Source organism: Lytechinus variegatus, chromosome 15, assembly GCF_018143015.1.
Source record: "Lytechinus variegatus isolate NC3 chromosome 15, Lvar_3.0, whole genome shotgun sequence".
NCBI lineage: Eukaryota > Metazoa > Echinodermata > Echinoidea > Temnopleuroida > Toxopneustidae > Lytechinus > Lytechinus variegatus.
The window spans coordinates 17,296,840-17,318,142 of record NC_054754.1 but is presented as its reverse complement, the minus strand read 5'-3'; the positions used below and the strand labels follow the sequence as shown (position 1 = coordinate 17,318,142).

General features: G+C 36.7%; 1 protein-coding gene across 2 annotated transcripts in view; it reads left to right on the top strand.

Annotated features, from left to right (window-relative positions):
• LOC121428753 (potassium channel subfamily T member 2-like) overlaps positions 1-21,303 on the top strand; it is a 104,873-nt gene that overhangs the window by 23,598 nt on the left and 59,972 nt on the right. For both annotated transcript variants that reach the window (XM_041625571.1, XM_041625572.1), the window contains exons 3-5: positions 356-455; positions 6,396-6,464; positions 13,277-13,312. In XM_041625571.1, the coding sequence (XP_041481505.1) occupies positions 356-455; positions 6,396-6,464; positions 13,277-13,312 (205 nt within the window). The remainder of the gene's footprint in view (positions 1-355; positions 456-6,395; positions 6,465-13,276; positions 13,313-21,303) is intronic.

Sequence of the window (21,303 nt, the reverse complement as noted above, 5' to 3'; positions counted from 1 at the left end):
ATCACTTGCAATGATCTCAGCATTATTCTTTTAGAATCCTGTGTTCCATTCCTTTGGGATACCAGTTATACATGTATATCAAAGCTGAATTAAAATTGTATGATTCTTGATCTTTTCCTCTGGATTTTAGAAAAAAAAACTTCCTCCTTAGTTTTATTTGTAAGGAATTTGAATTTTTGGTTGATATCATGATCACTGAATGAGAGTCAGATTATCATCCAACTTTATTTTTATTCTCATGAAAGAGACATAATTCTTTTCATTTGTAGTTTGTTTGTGTATTCCATTAAATGATTCGTTTGAATAATGAATTCATTGAGATTTTCATTATCTATTTGTTGTTCCCTTCTGACAGGTTTGCGAATCCGTCTATTCAACTTCACCATAAAGCTTTTATCATGTTTATTGTACGGAATCAGAGCGTCCATGGACAACGAGCCAAGGACCGTCAACTGGTAAGAATAATATATCGTGGCTTGGCTGATAAAACCTTCGTATCTCAACAGTTAAATATTTTGATGACAGCTCAGAATAAGCTAGGTTTTAGAATTATAACATGGGTATCAACTTTCGTTTGCCTCGAAAGAGGTCTTCACAGGTATAAGGAGACTGTTTTCAGACAATATGAGATCACCACCAATACAGCTTGTTATAAGCTGCCCTCGAAATTTTTTATTTTTGAGATACAGGTTTTATTATCCAAGCCATATGTACTTTTATCTGCATTTGTTTTGTAGTCTTGTTTACTAGTAATACATTTGACTGCACCCCCCCCCCCCCCCGGGCAAAAAACGTAAGCAATCAAAAGATGACAGAATTTTTAAAAACCTCATCAATTGCAATGATCTCTGTATTATTCTTATAGAATCCTGTGTTCCATTTCTTTGGGATACCAGCTATATATCAATATCATTGCATTTTCTATGTCACCTTTTTTTTTAATAATGGGTCAACCTAATTATAAGGATTTTTTCTTCTTTGGCTGCTACCCCTCGGTATGATTCTGAACCATAATGCAATTTTTAGACTGTCTTTTACACCAATTTGTAATACATGTATTTTAACTTTGTATTATATTTGTTTTTTATGTAAAGGTTTCACTGAGAGAATACAAATTTTGAATTTGAATATACCAGTATTATATTATTATTCTCCATCTCATCAGGGACAGTCCCAGGATTTCAGAATGGAGGGGAGGGGTGTATCTCTCAAATATAAGTCAACCTCACCCACCTAAAATGAAAAGTTAACACTGGAAAAATATTGTCACTTTCCCAAATCTGTAACAGTTATCTTTAAAAAATAATTTGACAATAAAGGGTGTTTGATTTGAAAAGGGGAAAGGGCATAATCATCCTTACCCCTGTAAGGGGCACAAGAGGAGTACTATATTTTTAGGGTATCATTTGTATAAAAAATTGGGTCAAAAGGGGGCACCTCCCCCCAAACCCCCCAAAACCCAATTTATGCCTCAGTCTAGGAGGACTCTATTATCTCATTGAAAAAAAATAGTTTACTGCAAGGGTGGCCATTTTTTACCAGAATTTGTGTAATGATGTATAAGGTTCAATAATTATGATATTTTTTTTCCTTTTCTTTCACTCTCTTTCTCTCTCTCTTTCTTACACTACCCTTTTGGAGCGCTAAGAGACCTAACTGTAATTTGTGCTATATAAAAATTGAAATAAAAATTTTGAAATTGACCAATGGTTTACATCACTTGTCTATCTAAAGCCAGGCTGACACTTGCACGACTTTTGGCCACGATTTGGGGGGCACGAACTGGGAGGCTCCCGTATAGTTCACGAATGCGTGCCCGTCAGTGTCCACATTGACATGAACTGGCAGGACGAGTTCACGCATAGTTTGCGCATAGTTTACGCACTTCCCGCATTGGCACGACGAGTTTGCGCAATTCGGACGGTGTCGTGCTGAACTATTCGTGAACACGACGTGAGCTGTTTGTGACAGTGCTCTTTGGCATTATTTCTATAATATAAGAAAGGCATTTAGGTAATGGAAAGTGCAGTAATGGTTACTTTTGATTGATATGATATCAGATTTCTAGAGTTGACACATTTTACTACCAAAAATGCCAATTCGTCCACTGCTAACTCGTCCACTCACCACATGGTCTACCCTCATTTAGTCTGATACCTTTCCGTCCATCAACATTTCGTCTAATAACCATTTGGTCCAATCATCACTTCGACTAATCACCATTTAATTTATGACCATTTCGCCTCATAACCAGTTGGTCTAATATCCATTTGAATTTCATTAATTTTGCACACTTAACACTTAGTCCAATTAGACCAAGTGGTATATGGAGTAAATGGCAATTGGACCGACTGGATATTGGACAAAATGGTGAGTGGACGAATCGGCAATTAGATCTTGTGGATAGTATACAAACTGATTTCAGACCAATGATAGTAGACAAGTTGGTAATTGGACGAATTGGTATATTATTAGAAGAATTGGAATTGTACAGTTAGAAGGGGCAAACATTTTCTGACAAACAAAAAAGGGTCAACGGTTACCATTATTCCTGGAAGTATTTTCCTTTAAAAAGGTGTTCCAATATTCTGTTGAGATAGGCATTCTGCCCCCATACATTATTGTGGCTGTTTCTGCAGCAAAGACCAAAGTTATTTCTACATGTATCGTATTTTCTTCATTCGTCATGCATCAAGATTCAAGAGTGTAATTAGTAGTGTCTGTACCATTATAAAAGGAAGGAGAAATTCCCAAGCCCTCCTCATTTATTTATACATAATGTCCTACATTTGGAGCCACGAGGACATAAAAGCAGCATGAACATACACCCTTCTTCCTCTCATTGCATGCAGGCCCAAAATATAATGATTATTTATGAGGCCGGATCAATCCACTACGGTTTCAGGAAATAAATGTGAACTCGAGGGTGTAGTCATTTGTCACATATGAATAATTAAACAGACACCAAGTCACTTGGGTGCGAGAGATCATTAATAATCAGCTCATCTGGCGAGTTGTTGCAAAGCTGGTTAGATAGGTTTTGTTTTCAGCTTTTAGATCAAATTTATGGAATAAAAAAACTAATAAAACAAGGGGATTTTCATTATTATTGGACAGTTTCTATGCCCTAATTTTGTAATTTGTGTGACAGGTATAAAAATAATTTCATATTTTCAGGCCATTCTTTTTGCAACCTATTGCCTTATTTGGCAACCTTTATTTTTTTCCAGGAATCCCTTGAGCATTCTGGGGCCAAAATTGATCTGAGCCCCGATGTAATTTTTCCGTGCTGTATGACAATTGGAATTTAAGGGACTTTTTTGTTCTCCAGGGCCCTTGTGAGCATTTGGGGTTCAAAATTTGCCCCAAGCCCCCAATATTTTTTTAAAGAACCCTTTGATTTAACTAATAGCACATTGCACAATAAACAAAAAAAAATACATGATTTTACATTATGAACTGATACGATATTCTTTAAACTAATGTTTTATGATTTAAATGGCAAAGTTCATTTCTAACAATAAATAGTTTTAAAAAGTTGAAAAATGTGTTTGAATTCTAATACCTGTACATCTTGTGCAAGTTTTTGGTCACATGATCAAGGTCAAAGGTCATTTAGGGTGAATGAACTTTGGTCAAATTGGGGGTATTTGTTGAATTACCATCATAACTTTGAAAGTATGTTGGTCTAGTTCAGAAAACATGGACATAAGAGTAATCAAGTATCACCGAACATCCTGTGTGCATTTTAAGTCACATGACCAAGGTCAAAGGTCAATGAACTTTCTCCATAATGGGGGGTATCTGTTGAATTGCCATCATAACTTTAAAAGTTTATGAATCTGACTCATGAAACTTGGACACAAGAGTAATCAAGTATCACTGAACATCCTGTGCGAGTTTCAGGTCACATGATCAAGGTCAAAGGTCATGTAAGTTCAATGAACTTTGGCCACATTGGGGGTATTTGTTGAATTACCATCATATCTCTGTCAGTGTATTGGTCTAGTTCATAAAACATGGAAATAAGTGTAATCAAGTATCACTGAACATCTTGTGCTAGTTATAGTAGTTTTCAAAGTCAGCACTGCTGCGATATTGAATCGCGTGATGCAGGTGAGACCGCCAGAGGCATTCCACTTGTTTAGATTGTCAAACAATGTTTTAGAGATTACTTTTCAACTTGCTGAGCACCAATGAACCCTTTAATGAAATCAAAGTCAGTATTTGAATTTAACACATGTTATATTAGAATACAATACACTATCTTTTGACAAGTTTTATCAATTTATTTTCATTGATTGTTAATTTCAAGTTTCAGGAAAATGTTTTAATGTTAGGAATTGATATATGAGTCTGCATGAAACAAAGAGATGGATATTTCCTAAAATTTTTACTGTACCTCTCTCATGAAATCATCATCCACACTTCTATTATATTCTGATCAATGACACCATTTATGCCATTATGGTTAGTTATAGTTTAATAATGAGCGGAAAATTTCTTGTCCCTGAGTTACTTGTAGATTTCCCAGTGGAAGCTGTTTTATATCATGATGCAAATGACACTTAATAAGTAATGCAAGGATGCTGCTCTGCTACCAGAAAAGATTGATAGCATAAACACCCAAACAAAATGAAATATTTAATCTCACAGAATAATTTACCCTCCCGGCTCCTTTAAGAGGCAAAAAGGCATTATGTTCATGAAATATAAAGATGTTAGGTCCATCTGGCACTGACTATATAGGAAGCAATGGACGCCTGAACAATATTAAAAAATAAAGTCCTAGAAATATTGGATGAATCGCAAGCTAGGGGCGGTCATCTCAAAGGAGCTATGGTCAGTGGGACATCACGGATCATCCATCCGGATGATTGCCCCAGTTTAATTTTAATCCGTCATTGAAAAAGGATTTATTAAAAAAATATGTTATTTTCAAATTATATTTGATTCGCATTGACAGTGAATTCATTGGGTTTTGGCGGGGACAATTTTTTTTTTTTAATGAAATTAAATAGAATCATAATCTTAGGAAGTATGTTATAAGTGCTTTTGGGTAGATATCGTAGGAAAAGTATGACCCCAAATCAACCTTACTTTGCTTCCAGTTATGACACATACAAATACTGTATATTCACTAATGTGCTCATGTTTGGACAACAATATATATAATAATATTGTACTTATATAGCGCATAATATTGGTGATCACTGTGCGCTTAACAAATGAATTATTTATTACATAAGAAAAATCAAGCGAGCTTTTCATTAAATTAAAATATTATTCTACATCAAACTAAGTATTGTGCTACATTGTAATATACATTTAATTTACATATAGACACTGCATTCTATTTGCTAACACATGATAATATATTACATGACATATCATTACACGGTATTAATGTGGTACTGAACATATTGAATAAAACTATATTAAACTATATTATGCTACAACAATGAAAAAAATAGGTCTTGATTGATGTCTTGAAATTAGTTTGATTGATGTCTTGAAAATATCCACATTAACATTCTAATTTTAATTTCATAACACATGTAATTGTTTATCATTATACTTCAAGTTGTCTTTTGTTTTCAATAATGTAATTCATGAATGTATTCAATAATGATAATTATTACCTATACAGGGCATTTTAGCAGATACTATCTGATAATAGCTTGACATTGTTTATTTGAATGCATAAACATTTCATATTGACTGGACATTATAATTGCACATGGAAACAAACACTCCTTGTTATTAAGTTCTTTGTTTTAATAAGTCATGCATCTAAATATTTATTGCCATTTTCTACCGATTTTATTTTTGTATATTTGTAAACCCCGACTAGTGAGAAGAGCTTCATAACAGAAACTAGTCGGTGGTAATTTCTTCCTCTTGTATATATTTTTGTTGTCTTTTGCCTAGAAATAAAATTAAATACATATAACACAAATATGTATGGTGCTTCAATTAAATTTTTGAAAATGTTTTCTTCTTATACTCTTATTTTCAAGATTTACATAACAATTTTGCACCCCAGATATAAATAAACTTAACAAATTGATTTGGTTTGAAGTTTTATATTTACACATTGAAACCTTATCCTGGATTTTTTAAATCAAATTTAATATTGGATTCGACTGTTCCTACAATATTTGGGGGTAATTATATAAATCTAGGAACTTTAAAGTGTGCTTATTCCTGATTAAAAAGGTAAACCTTTCTGATATTCATTGCTTGAGAGATGAACATTGTTTAATTTTTTTAAACATTAATTTTTCTTCAATTTTCTTTAAACTATTAAATAATGACCCTAAGTTCATAAAGTGGGGAATTGTTCTTCAGTGTTTACACTCTTAAACTTTCTTCTCTTTTTTTTTTCATTGAAGCTATGGCTGCCCTCCAAGAGTAAACACCCAGCCAAACGATACAGACCTAGGCACCTGCAGCAGTATGAAGTAAGAATTTCATGTTTGGATTCCATTACACCCCTTTTCTCACCAGCAAAGTTTTCCGCTAGCCCCGTACTATTGGTGGGGCTAACTGGCAAGTTTGCCCCATAGTCTGTGACTAATACCATGGTCACATTTGTTCTACGGTGGCCATAGGGCGAGTCAAAAACAGTCGTTTTAACATTTTTTGTACCAGCTAAATTTACTACACTGCGCTATACTTACCTATACCATCTCATCAAATTGCTATTCGTTACCCTGACTCGAATAGCCACCGGTAAAAAACTCCCCGAAAGAGGCTAACTGCAATCAGATAGCCTGGGAAACCCGTCACGGGACGAGACCCATAAAACCCCCTCGCCATATATAAGCCTCCTCTTTCGTTACCGCGACATCGTTGAGTACACTCGAAACGTTTAGCCACCGCGCAAATTTTTTTATGAATCACGATGTCTGAAGAAATAACTGAAATAAACATTAATTCCCAAGCCTCCCCCAACCCAAAAGATCTCAATAAAAAGGGGAGATCAACTCGGTCAAGATAAAGCCGAGGGCCATTTTCTCGGTCAAGACAAAGCCGAGAAATAATAACAGCACGATGATAAGGCAGCCAAGATAAAGCCGAAGAATAAGAAGTCTAACACTTATAACCCGGCCAAGACAACGCCGGCTAATGACACTACACAATCAGACACCCAGCCCCTTAGGCGGGAGGTAGACAAGGGTACGGATAAATCGGAAGAGGCTGTTTACACTCCTTCCGATCGGGGTCGCTCCTCATCAAAGACTAGGGCGGGCAAGAAGAAGCCTCGCGATGACCACTCGTGTTCTAATGACAATCAGGCTCGAGTTAACGACCCACTACAACCCCTATATTTCATATAAGAAGCTTCGACTGGCCCGGGATTGTGACCGGTCAGTCCATTCATTGCCAGACCCCGCCGAGACGGGTCATCATCAGTTATCTATAGTACAGTCCACCAGGTTGGTGTATCATCGTACTTGTAGAATTGTGCAGGAGTTCATACAGTGCTGTGGAATTAAGATCTATTCTACGTACATGCGGTTTAAAATAATAATAATAATAATAATAATAATAAAGAGGAATTATTAACAATTGTAGTAGTTGGATCTTGGAAGCCTTGCAGGCGATCCTCCCCCATCGGGTGCTGCAATCGACCCATCCCGAGCCGCCCGAGACAATGGGCTAATGAAAACTCGACTCATTCTAGACCATAATTCAATGCTCTAGACGTAGAGAGAGAGGCCTAGATCGCCTCATACAGATCGCGGAGTTGGGGCTAATGATAACTCGCCTCGTACTAGCCGTAGATAATAGGAGTTTTCTATCGTGGGAGAATCTGATTCGGAATTCGATTACCACCGACCCAATTCATTAGAAGAGATTGGGGGCGATTTCCCCCATCAAATTCTTATAGCAGCTCCTTGCATTCCCTGAAAGCTGCCCAGAAAATGGGATTCGATCGAAGAGATTCACCATTAGGGGTACGAGAGAGTTCTGGCTTACTCAAACGCGATACTCCGACTAGTGGGAACATGCATTTTAAATACTGCCCTCATCTTCGGGCCGAAAACAGTATACCAGTAGCGTAGCGAAATGAGCGAGAGAGAAGTCAATCTTCCGCCTGAACTCGTCCGTCTGTGATCAAGATGGACGCTCCGTATATAGATCCTGCTTTCGGGACGTCCGCTCCCAGATAAGCAACACTCTCGGCTTATACCCATCAGTAAAGAAGTCTCGAACTTTTATCGGTTTGCCGCTCAAGACTTTGAGGATTTTTTGTCCATCCCTTCGGCCCCGGACGTTGCTTTCCGTGTCGGGGATGCGGGAGCGAGGAAGACTAGATTGGGCCGTAACCCTCGCCGCGGCACTGGTTACCACTCAGCCGACTATCAGCTTACAGTTGCAGCGCTGGACGTGGCCGTGGCCGTGGCCGCCCGGAGCGGTATGGTTTTCGCGATGTACTAGGGGTATCTGATATCCGCTCATAGTGAGGCTGAGCGGCTTGGACTGAGTCTCTACCAATGACAAGAACTTATTGCTAGAGTCACAAAATCGCTGATCTCCAGTATGAGCAAGCAGCAATCAACACTGCTATGCACAAGGGCAAGGAGGGCTAAAGACTAGATGCTCTCAAGATGATTGAGAAAGGGGCAGCTACTGAGCTGGACTTCTCATTCTCAATAAGTTTCCTTGCAAAGGTAAGGACTTGTTTATGGACACTTTCAAGAAGTATTGCACAAGTCTTTTTCAGCCAGCACCACAGCTGACAAGACATTTTATAAGCTCTCCTCGAGTAGACCTAGTCCGCCAGGCCCTAGTCCAGGGCCAGACCAGAGACCTCCATACGCTAGCTCTAGCTCCATACCCTAGACCTATAATGAACTTAAAGGGTCATCCCCCTCTTCCCTCGCTCTGGTAGCGATGCCAGGAATGAAAGGGGCCGCTGGGAAAGTCATAGGAATCCTCATGGTGGGGGACGGGGCCGCCAGCCAGGCGTTCTTTCAATGCACCAAATTCAGGGCCCCCACTCATAACCGGGACTTATGACAATCTAACACTAACCCTTCCCCACAAGCAGTAGGGAGAAGACTATTTCTTTGCCTTTACTTTTCATTATTTGAAATCTGTTCCAAGTCCACAGCAATATGTAATATTGAGGTGTTCATGTGCCAAAAAAAAAAAATCATACAGGCATAATGGTAAAACTTGCCAAACTTTGGTTACTTACAAAGTTGCGTTCACTTGTATAGAATGTAGACCTAGTAATATTCTTGATAATTTTGTGGCATCTGAGGTATATATCTACACTATTTTTGGCTTATAAAGCAATGACAGAAGTAACTTGTAGATGTGGTTTATGGAGTGGTCTTTGGATGCTCAGACAGTCTTGAGATCTCAAACCAAGGCCTGAGGGTGGTGAACCCTTAAGAATTGCTGCTATTGTCCATCAGTTTCTACCACACTTGCCATAATGATATCAGCTTCTCCTTGGAAATATTTATGACATAAATCTACTGTGTGTTCCAATGATAAAGATTCCCATACAATCCCAGAGTTCTCAATCAGGGATTGTGATTAAGATAATATTTTAATGTTCGTAATAGAAATCTGAGTTTAGAAATATTCCAAAATTCTTTTTACCCAATTTATTGTGAGCCCGGCAGCCACTGTGCAGCTCCAGACCGATGAGGCTCTATACTCTAAATGTTGAATGCCGAACAGGGTGGTAGCAAATACCCCCCCACACCTGTTTGTGAGAAGTACATTCTACCAACTGATCCCACTAACTGGTTCTGAAAGTGTACAAGGGGTGGTCAATTTTTTGCCTACATCAAATTGAAGGCCAATATGGTATCTCATATATTTTGCCTGCAACTTTCATTAGGAATTGGTTAATGATATTAAATCAGTTCTTGTTTAGCACATATCACATTATGTCCAAAGACCTGGATATTATTACCCTGGGTTTTCGAGGAATAAAGTCCTGCCAGGTACCCATTCATCTCTCTTGGATTGAGTGCTGCGCAATGTGGATAAAAAAAATAAAAAAAATTTGCTGAAGGTAATTATGCCATGACTGGGATACGAGCCCACGACCCTCTGTTACAAAGTTGGAAGACTAATCCACAGGGCCACAACGCCCCACATCATCTGTACGATATTCATTACTATGCAAATGTCATTGGTTTGATCATGAAGCCCTCGTATGATATCAAAAAGTCGCTATGGACCTTGCAGCAATCCAACAACTATCAAAAGGGTTGAGCAAGTGCTGTGTAAAGAGGTTTCCATCCAAAATAACTATTTGAAAAGGATAGAAAAGACAATTCTAGATTTGTTAGGGATTCCACCAGAAAGGTTATATCTTATGATATGACAGGTTCTCAAACCAGTCTTACAAAGAGTTACAATTGATCCAATCAATCGTCCAATTAATCGTAACTATATTGAAATCCATCAGTGTCATAAAATTTTTTCTACAGGAAATTTGCATAATGTCATTTGTAAACAAGAGAAGCTCACTGAAATTTTAAGATAACAATGAATGCATGAATATACATCATAATTAGAACACTCATGATTCTAGACTCCAGAGATACTTCAGATGGTGTGGCAGTTTACAAATTGATCCAATTTCTGCCTCTTTAAGTCAGATAGCAGATTTATTTCCTTTATTATTTGATGAAGGTTTATCAGTCTCTTTTATAAGGGGTTACTGGTCAACCATAGCAGCCATTCATTCAGGCTTCTATAATAGGGAAACTACCTCAATTCAGCTGTCCTTACCAGACTAACAAGATCCTTCTTCTTAACAGATTCCTCCCAGCCGAAGACTCTTCCCCAATTGGAACCTGCCAAGAGTCCTTCGGTGCCCTAGCCAAATCCCCCTTTAAACCCATACATAATTGCTCCCTTCTTGATCTTTCCATTAAGACAGACTTCTTGTTGACTATAGCTTCAAGTCTAAGACGTATTTTGCTTCATGCACCACGGTGAGACCGGGTCATATTCGTTGGGAGAAGGACAGAGTCCGCTTGATCCCTAGACCTGATTTCCTAGCTAAGAAAAAGAAACCCCTAAATCCTGTGATGTTGTTCTTCCAACCATTAGGGGGATATCATGGCTGAATGGATAACGCACTTGACTAGCGTCCTTGGAGTCCCAGGTTCAAGTCCTGGGGTGAACAATGTGATTTTACAGTCTCTCGTCAGTTTCCGAAGATAGGTTATGTTGTCCCGTACGTGCCTTAAAGTGGTACATTGATTAAAGTACATTCGCACTTCCCACCAACTGTTCATTAGTTCAATAGAACCTCACAGCCCTGTTAATCCAATTACAATTTCTCGAAGGTTAGTGCAGGGGATCAGGTCAGATGGAGAAAATGCCATTTTATCAGGATCCTTTAGAGCCCACGATTCACGGGGCATAGCAGCATCTTGGGCGCTTTCAGGGTACCTCTTTGGAGGAGATCCTCCAGGCATCCTATTGGACCTATTCAATACCTTTGTATCTTATTACTTATTTGATGTAATAGCCAAGACACAGGTTTTGCCTTGGCGGTTCTTGTCTTGTCCTAATTTTTCCTAGGCTATTTCCAGTTGATATATTTCATTAACGTGGTTGATGATTCTTATCCCTTTATTACAAGAGTAGCTTCTCCAGTTGGGAGACTACTCCATTTTATAGTAAATCAGTTTCTTTATCATTGTTATGCCTACTTGTCTGGAAAGGGTCTCGTTTCTGCCCCTCCTCCAGTTTTTCCGTGCTATTCTAGCAATTTGATGAGATGGTATAGGTAAGTATAGCGCAGTGTAGTAAATCAGAATGCTCAGTAGTGAGCATATTATTTACTAACAAGCTATACTTACCTATAGCTCCCCACCCATCCTCCCCAGCAGACCTCGCCCCTCCTTGGCAACGAAAGAGGAGGCTTATATATGGCGAGGGGGTTTTATGGGTCTCGTCCCGTGACGGGTTTCCCAGGCTATCTGATTGCAGTCAGCCTCTTTCGGGGAGTTTTTTACCGGTGGCTATTCGAGTCAGGGTAACGAATAGCAATTTGATGAGATGGTATAGGTAAGTATAGCTTGTTAGTAAATAATATGCTCACTACTGAGCATTCTGATATAGGTGGTTTGAATAAAACGGCTGTTTTCGACTCGCCGTACGGCCGTCGTAGAGCAAATGTGACCAAGGTATAAGCTTCGTTCACTTTCTTTTCTCACAACTTTTGCTTTTCACACTGCATTTACTGCATTATAATGTATATTAGGAAATTAATAGTCAACAAATTTTTCATCATATTTCCGATTATAGGATCCAAAACTGCAAAACTAGATTTCACAACATTAATTACCTGTAAACAATAATAATTTATTATTTTAACACAGATATGTACAGTAGTATTGTTTTGAAGTACTTGATTTTGAGTTTACCAAAAGCTTTCAAACCTACTGGACCAATGTTGTTATTCTACTTTACAAGCTTCTGCTCCATTTCCACAACCTAAATTCAGAGGAACAAAGGCTGTAATCCTTTGAAATGTTTGACTTCCAGAGAAATAAAGATGAAAATCCATTGAAATACCTGACTTTTAGATAACAAAGTTCATACTGCAGGGCTGATCTCACCAAGCATTTACTGAATCCCAAATGAAGTGGGGGCCCCCATTCCCCTTCAGGCAATACTCATTTGAAATAACTGACTTTTGGAAAGAATCTCTTAAAACTGCAAGCTTAACTTTAAGTTTACTGACTCCCATATGAACCCATCCCCTTTTCCCCCTGCCCCCAAGTCAGCTCAGGTAAAATGTCGACAGTAATCCTTTTGCAAGAGCCGACTGGGACAGCTGAATACTTATATCAACAAGTCACTTTGTGCCTGTTCCTGAAGGCTTTTATGCTGATCAAATTCTGAGTCAATACTAACTATATTTCATTTTCTATCTATTGTGCAATATAGATTATCATGAATAACATATTGACAAAATGTTTGACTCCAGTAAATTGCTTTCATACATTTTAATGGAGATTAGTGATACAGGAATCGAAAAGCCAGCGGAATATTGATTTCAAATGATAACTTGATGCATCTACCTGTTATGCTTGTTCATTAATTCAACTTGCTGCCGAATAAATTTCTCAAATTTTCATGAATTTGATCCATGCAATCAACGCAAAAATGACCATATTTTGTAGCTAAGCAAGCAACTATTATTTGAATTAATCAAGCATTTTCACCTTTCTGTTTCAAAATTTTGATAAATCTCTTAATTTGTCCTCCCCTTTTTTAGCTTGTCGCCTGCAGAAAAATCTGTGGCCATTGATTGGTAAGTATTAGGACTCTCATCTGCATCTTCATTAATTAAATATTATGTACTTTGTTTGCATCTAAGTTTAGAGAACCCATTCCCTCACAATATAAAAAGAAAAATACTAATTCTGCTTGATTTTTTTTCTCATTTGTTCTTGCTATTCAGAAAAGGTCTGATACAATTAAAAATGTATTTATTTATTAATCATGATGTCCATTTAGATGAATTTCTTTCATATCTATTCACCGAGTTATTTTAGATAGGTGTAAATATTTCATCTTCAAATTTATTTTGGTCAGTGTCCCTTTCATATTGAACAATTTTTTCCCTTAGAACTTAATTCAAACAACTACTTAAAACTTATGAGTTGAATAATTATACCACTTATTACAATGGTAAAATGTCCCTGCAAACTCCTCATACTTTCATTTCAAGGTGAAGTGAATTGAAAAAACAACTCAATATATTGATTCCTCCACAACACCCCCCCCCAAAAAAAAAAACAGAATAATCAATAAATATAGGAGTAATATTTTTTTTTTAATATGAAATGGAAAAAGATTGAAAATTGTAATAACAAATAAGCAAAACAATTGGATAAGAAGAATTTAAAGAATTAGAATACATTATGTATAGGCCTACTATTTTTATTTGATTCCAACATTTTTTTATGAAAGGAAAGGTGACATATATATCCTCTTCCTTATAAAAACGTGGCACACATCACTTTGCCTTTGAGCAAAAGTGTCTTTTTAGATTTGAGAGTTGGATGGTACATTTTTCCTGAAAATTGGGTCATGAAATTTAACCCATTTCTACATCCCTCTGAGGTATATCTATATTGAAATGGAAGTAGGACGCTGCAACATATCTGGGATTTTAATTGAGACTTTAAACATACTTTTTGGGGTGTGACTTGATACATTTTAGTGCAAATTATATTGCAGACTGCACATATTTACTTTCTGAAGCCTAAACCACAGTGTATAATTTGATTTGATGATATAGTAGAAAAGTGCATTTTTATTCACTCCATGGAAGGGAAAAATCACTTTACATTCTTACATGAGAATATTTGAAAGATGTGTCATTATGGATTATATGGAGTACATTATTTGTGTATATGTAACTGTGATGCTTTTTTATGCTGAAATTAACATGATGTGGTTAAAAATCATCTCTTTATTTGAAAGAAACAGAGTATTGGGCATATTGATGTGGTATATTGTTATTATATTCATTGTTGTTATTATTGTAAATACCTCTTATCCATCTGTAAATCCAACAGATGAATTATTGTTGTAAAGAATGCAACATAATCATCCTTTTGAGCATGAACTGGATGATTTATGAAGAAGGAAATTCAGGGAAGGAGAAGTCGGTAGAAGGAGGAGAAGATTCAGAGGAAGATCATGAAGAGAGAGAAGAAGTAGGAAAAAGATAAAGGGAAGGAAAAGTGAAAGAGAAGGAGGGGAAGAAGGAAGAGGGGGTAGAATTAGTGAAAGGAGGAGTGGGAAAAGAGGAAAGAGGAGGTGGAGAAGAAGAGAAGGATTAGGAGGGTAGGAAGAAGTAGAAGGAGGATGAGGAGAAGAAGTAGAAGAGGAAGAAGTAGTAGAAGGAGAGGAAAAAATGAATGAGAAGAAGTGTAGTCTTTGATACCCACTTCAGCATGGAATCACAAATCAACAATGTTTGTAAATCCGCTTATTTTATGATCTATAACTTGAGACATATACACAAATTTTTTTATCAAGACACCATGAAAACTATTGTTCATGCTTGTATCACAAGTAAATTGGATTATTGCAATAGTGTTCTCTATGGATTACCCGATTCTCAAATAAGCAAATTGCAGAGAGTGCGAAACACATGTGCACGTTTGATATGTCGTCTTCCCAAATTCTCTCCTGTCACCCCATTATTGAGAGAATTACACTGGCTACCTGTCCGGCAAAGAATCACATTTAAGATCCTAATGATAGTTTTTAAGAGTCTTAATGGTCAGGCCCCAAGTTACATCTCAGATCTCTTGATATTGAAATCCTGATCTCATGACCATCATCTACGTAGCTCACAAGATACACTCACACTACAAGTACCCCCACACAAGACTAAAGCAACACTAGGAGATAGGTCATTTCTGATGTCAGCCCCACAACTATGGAACAAACTTCCCCTCAACATTAGGAATTCAACAAATTTACATAATTTCAAGATAAAATTAAAAACCTATCTATTCCGATAGTATGGATAGCACCTAGGAAGCTCTTGCAGCGCAATAGAATATATAGATATAGTTTTTGCACTATATAAATGCATATTATTATTATTATAAGTAGGAGAAGAAATGTGTGAAGAATATTGATAGATAGAGTGAAGGGACAGAAATGAAGATATAAAAAGGGAGAGGAGAAGAGAACAAATATTTTTGAAAGGAGAAGGGGCAGGAAGAATCTTAGAGAGCTTTTAATATTTTGTTGTTTCATTGACTCGAAGTAATTTTAACTCTTAACATGCCACACACACTAATAACCCAACGCCACAGTGCTAATCCGATGCTAATCCCCTGTGCCAGCCACAAAACCCCCCTGTGCCACGTTGATTTTGGGATAGCGAGTCGTATTCACTCCTTTCAATAGTCATGATTACAATTGCTTGTAACTCTCTAACGATTAGTTTATCCACAAAATATTGTGTAGTAAAGTTGTAGGAAATTTCATACCCCTTATAATGGTGTCCTCATTATATGGATTGGTTATTATCTTTACCGCTAAAATATGAGTTGTATCAAGTAGTTCCATTTTGTAGAGTATTTTGTATGGATCAAAAAACCTAGGTCTCTTCCCTCTCAGAGGCGGAGCCATATCTTGTAAAAAATGTAGAAATACTCGAAAAAGTCGAATGTAAACCGCGTGAGTAAGTTGATCTGTCAGAAAGCAGAGTTCGCACGGCACACAATAGTGCTAATTACGGCGTGCATGCGATGCGCAATACAATGCAAAACGGCGTAACAATGATTGTAATTCCGAATGTGCGCAGTCATGCACGAAGCAGGCGAGGGTAGGAAACAATGCAAGCACAAAGCAGTCAATAGTAGGCGTGCGAGCACGAGTGTGGCATGTTATAGTAGGATACGTAGCGTGCACGAAGCACTCAATGAGTTAATAAATCTAAAAGTGGAATGAAAAACTACTCTGCATTCAGAAACGTCCTTGTACTGCACTTACACAAAGAATAACTACACTTACCTAAGTTTCAAGAATGCATATAATCAGATTTCCTAACATCTGGCCGTGTATAACAATTTCAAGACATTTGCCACGAGCCACCATTATAAAGTAAGTACTTTAACTCATTGAGTGCTTCGTGCACGCTACGTACCCTACTATAACATGCCACACTCGTGCTCGCACGCCTACTACTGACTGCTTTGTGCTTGCATTGTTTCCTACCCTCGCCTGCTTCGTGCATGACTGCGCACATTTGGAATTACAATCATTGTTACGCCGTTTTGCATTGTATTGCGCATCGCATGCACGCCGTAATTAGCACTATTGTGTGCAGTGCAAACTCTGCTTTCTGACGGATCAACTTACGCGGTTTACATTAGACTTTTTCGAGTATTTCTACATTTTTTTTACAAGATATGGCTCCGCATCTGAGAGGGAAGAGACCTAGGTTTTTTGGTCCATACAAAACACTCTACAAAATGGAACCACTTGATACAACTCATATTTTAGCAGTAAAGATAATAACCAATCCATATAATAAGGACACCATTATAATGGGTATGAAATTTCCTACAACTTTACTACACAATATTTGTGGATAAACTAATCGTTAGAGAGTTACAAGCAATTGTAATCATGACTATTGAAAGGAGTGAATACGACTCGCGATCCCAAAATCAATGTCGCACAGGGGGGTTTTGTGGCTGGCACAGGGGATTAGCATGGGATTAGCACTGTGGCATTGGGTTAGTAGTGTGCGTGGCATGTTAAGAGTTAAAGCCTACTTCATATGTTTTTATAATAGAAAATGAACCATGGCCTTTCAGAATGAAGTTTCTTGTTTGTCTATATCATTTCCTCTGTTTAATCATTCCAACCAAAAAATGGATATCGCAGATGCTCTATTTTCTTTGATGTGATATAATGTGCTGAAAAACTAGCTATGGTGGCTGAGTGGTAGCTATTAATCTAAAATGAGTTGCTTTTGGCATCTATGGGACTTTGGAAGACATGTATATGGTTATATGGGACTGAAGGGGTAAACTAATATATTACTTTTTTCAAGTTGTTCTAAAAATGGCATCATGTGGTGTTCTGGTACTCCTGTTAGTCATTTCTATCCAAGTCTGATGACTTGAAGTCAACTGAGATTTGAATTGTTGATCCAGGTGTATAGGAAAACTATATACTTTGACTCTAATAGCATTGACTCCCTGTTTACATCATTTCTGAGTCAGATTTGACTCTGCCTTTACACAGTAAAAACGCTGTTAAAGATTTTATACAACGCTGCTTACTATATGAACCTTACAGTATTTGTTTAACCGTTTAAACAATCATGTTTAATTCATTGAAGATTGGATATTGAAAATTAAACTTTGTTGCTTAAGATTTAAACACTTGTTTTAAACTGTTTAAACAATTATTGTAAGGTTCATATAGTAAACAGCATTGTATGATTTTTTTTTTACTGTGTAAAAAAATGAGAAATTGATAGTATCCAATCCTTCTTTCCCAAAGTTGTTTCTATTGCAATATCTGTTTGCAGGCACTATACATTTCAGACATTGTGTTTATTGACGTTTTAAAATGATGTTTCTACATTATGTCTGTTTGAAACAAGAAAGGCATTAGATTATTGCTTTTGCACATTATTAATGCCCTTCCAGTTAGGCTACACTTTGAACCGATCGATGACATGCTTTAGTTTGATAGATGGATGGATAGGTAAATAGATAAATAAGTAGAAAATAGAAAAGGTAAAGGGATAAATAGATAGATAACTAGATAAATAAATTAGATATATACATACATCCATATGTACATATACATGCATACAGTTGAGGCCCAAAGTTTATATATACCCATGGAATTCAGTGAAATTTGTTTGCTTGCCAAACATCATTAAATCTTCAGAAATATAAATACTACCATATATAATTTGGTATCAGATGAAAGAGCGCATTAAGCTCTTCCCCCATGATTGAGATGCCGTTGGGATTAAAATATATTTCAGGTAGAATTTTCTTTGTAGAAAAAAGTAATATTTGTGCCACATGTATTCTATTGTTTGCTATTATTTTTTTTTCAAATACTGTTTCATAGATTCATATTACATTTTCTATCATGATAAGCCACCACTGAACAAAAAAAAAATTCTGGGCCTAATCTGAAATGATTGTGTTGAGAAGTAATTAACACAAATATGAAATGTTTTTGTCAAGTTATTATTTTTAATTTGTCTAAAATATGAAGATTTTTTGGTAAAAATGACACCTAAACATTTTTCAGCTCCTGATGACAAAGCAATGTGATGAAGAGGCATGACATACTCATTTGTTCGATATCAAATTTGTCATGATAGCACAAATATTTTATAAGAAACAGTAAATTGTATGATACTTTGTTTTATGATGTTTGAATTTCCTGGGTTTTTGTAAACTTCTGGCCTCAACTGTACATACATTTATAAAGTACTTAGTTCATATCTTACTTAGATATTATCATGATTTGTGACAAAACTTTGTTGCCTTTTTTTGTAGAAAGGGGGGGGGTTAGAGTCCTAGAATTCATATTGCAATCATTTTTACAACCAGAATATATCTTTAAACCAGGATGACCCGATGTCCCAGATTTCAAGGGATAGTCCTGTATTTCCGCAATTTGTCCTGTGTCTCTTAACGACCCTGCAGGGACGCCATTTTGTCCCATATTTCATGATTTTGAACACAACTTCGTGGGAATTTTCAAGCATTACAACTTTTTTTTTACTCATATGCATATTAGGATAAAGAAAAAAAAAAGAGAAATACGATATTGTTCTCTGAATGTTTTGTCAAAACAAAATTTGATTTTTTCATATAAAGAAAGGTTGATATTTTTGCTAGCTTGCTTAGCTCGCTAGCATTTAAAAAAAATTTTTGCTGCATATGCTACATGTAGTCCTTTGAAATGTTTGTCTCATGACACTGATCAGACCTCGAAGAGTCCTGTATTTTGACTGCCCAAATCCGGTCACCATGCTTTAAACCGTTTGTACATCTCAACGATATGAAGGTATAGACTAAGAAATTCTGAATATTCTAAGATTGCACCAAATGGGATTTGCTCCATCAAACGTAATCAAATGCCTGATTGCTTATGGATGCAATATTGTCATCCCATAATGTTTACATCCCTTCACTGTCGTGGCCCCCACAAGTACATTATTATGTCAAGATTAATGTAAACGCTAAGTTTGAAGTCTGTTCAAGGGGATGTTAGACCTCGAGTTCTTAGCCAGCCATATGCTGCATTACACAATAGAAATGTTGTTTGTAATTTTATACAATGATGTTTACTATATGAAACCTACAAGAGATGTTTAATAGTTTAAACAACTCTGCTTAATTTATTGAGAATTACTTATTAAACATTGAATTTTTTTTAAACAACTACTGTAAGGTTCATAGAGTAAACAACGTTGAATACAAAATTTAAACAGCATTTATTTTATATGGAAGGCTGTTTTCTCATCTTATATCTATATATAAGTATACATGTATATCTATAAGGATACTTTTTTTCTTAACAACACAAAATTATTTTTCAGTATCCATGTATGATGTGTGATTTCTTGATATTTTGTGTTTTAAGAAAGGATTTTTTCTAAAGAATGTAATTCTCAATATCAAGAAAAAGGATAGATTGAGAAAATGTTTTGATATACGTTAATACATTGGCATGTGCTACCTAAAGCGTGAGTTCTTCAAGAATCGGAAGAGCCATGGTGTGTAGTGGTTTTGACTTTTGCCTTGTAGTCAGAGGTCTTGGGCGTGTTTGAATCCCACCGCAGCCTAGCATCCTTTGGCAAGGTGTTAATCCACACTTTGCCACTCTTCACCCAGGTAATGAACTATACCCATCGGCCCGTATTTTGAAGCCTGGTTTAACTTAGACCATGGTCTAACTATGTGCTAAAATTATGGGAAGCCAAAAGTGTCAACATTTTCATTAAGTTGTATGTTTCTTATGTTCACTGTGCTCTTTCCTGATTCATCGATGGTGAAGACAATCATCTATTTATACTTCCTACACAATTATGAATGATTTGAGAGCCAAATGAGCTGAAATATGATATCTCTACTGTAAGTGATTTATGTAACAACTGGCTGTCCATACTTAAACCACAACTTTAAACCTGTGTTTAAGTTAAATGTGACTTCAGAATCTGGGCCATTGTGAGTAAAGCAAACACAGTACATTGACCAAATTGATTGTATACAAAGTGAACATAAACCTTCAGGTTGACCTGGGCCCCATCTTACAAAGAGTTAAGATTGATCCAATCAATTGTATCTCTATGGAAATCCATCAGTGTCATAATTTTTTCCATAGGGAATTCGCACAATCTCCTTAAATCAAAGAGAATCACACTCAGTCTTCAAAAGAACGATAAATCTATGAATGTACATCACTGATGTGGTTTACGGTACACCATGTGGGGTATTATAGAAACAGTGGATAGGAGAGAAAGGAAATGGATAGACGGGAATGTACATATCTAGAAAATATTTTTAACAAATTTGCATTTTGTAGATGTTGACATTGCTGGCCGTCCATAGTTGCAATTGATCGGATCAATCGTAACTCTTTGTAAGACGGGGCCCTGGCTCCTTAACAAAAAAGAAAAGCAATTAGTCGTATGCTTGATTTCAACAGTTAATAGTACGTTGTATTGGACGCAAACAATCCTAAAAAAATATTCTACAATGATTGCTAAGCTTTGTGCTATGG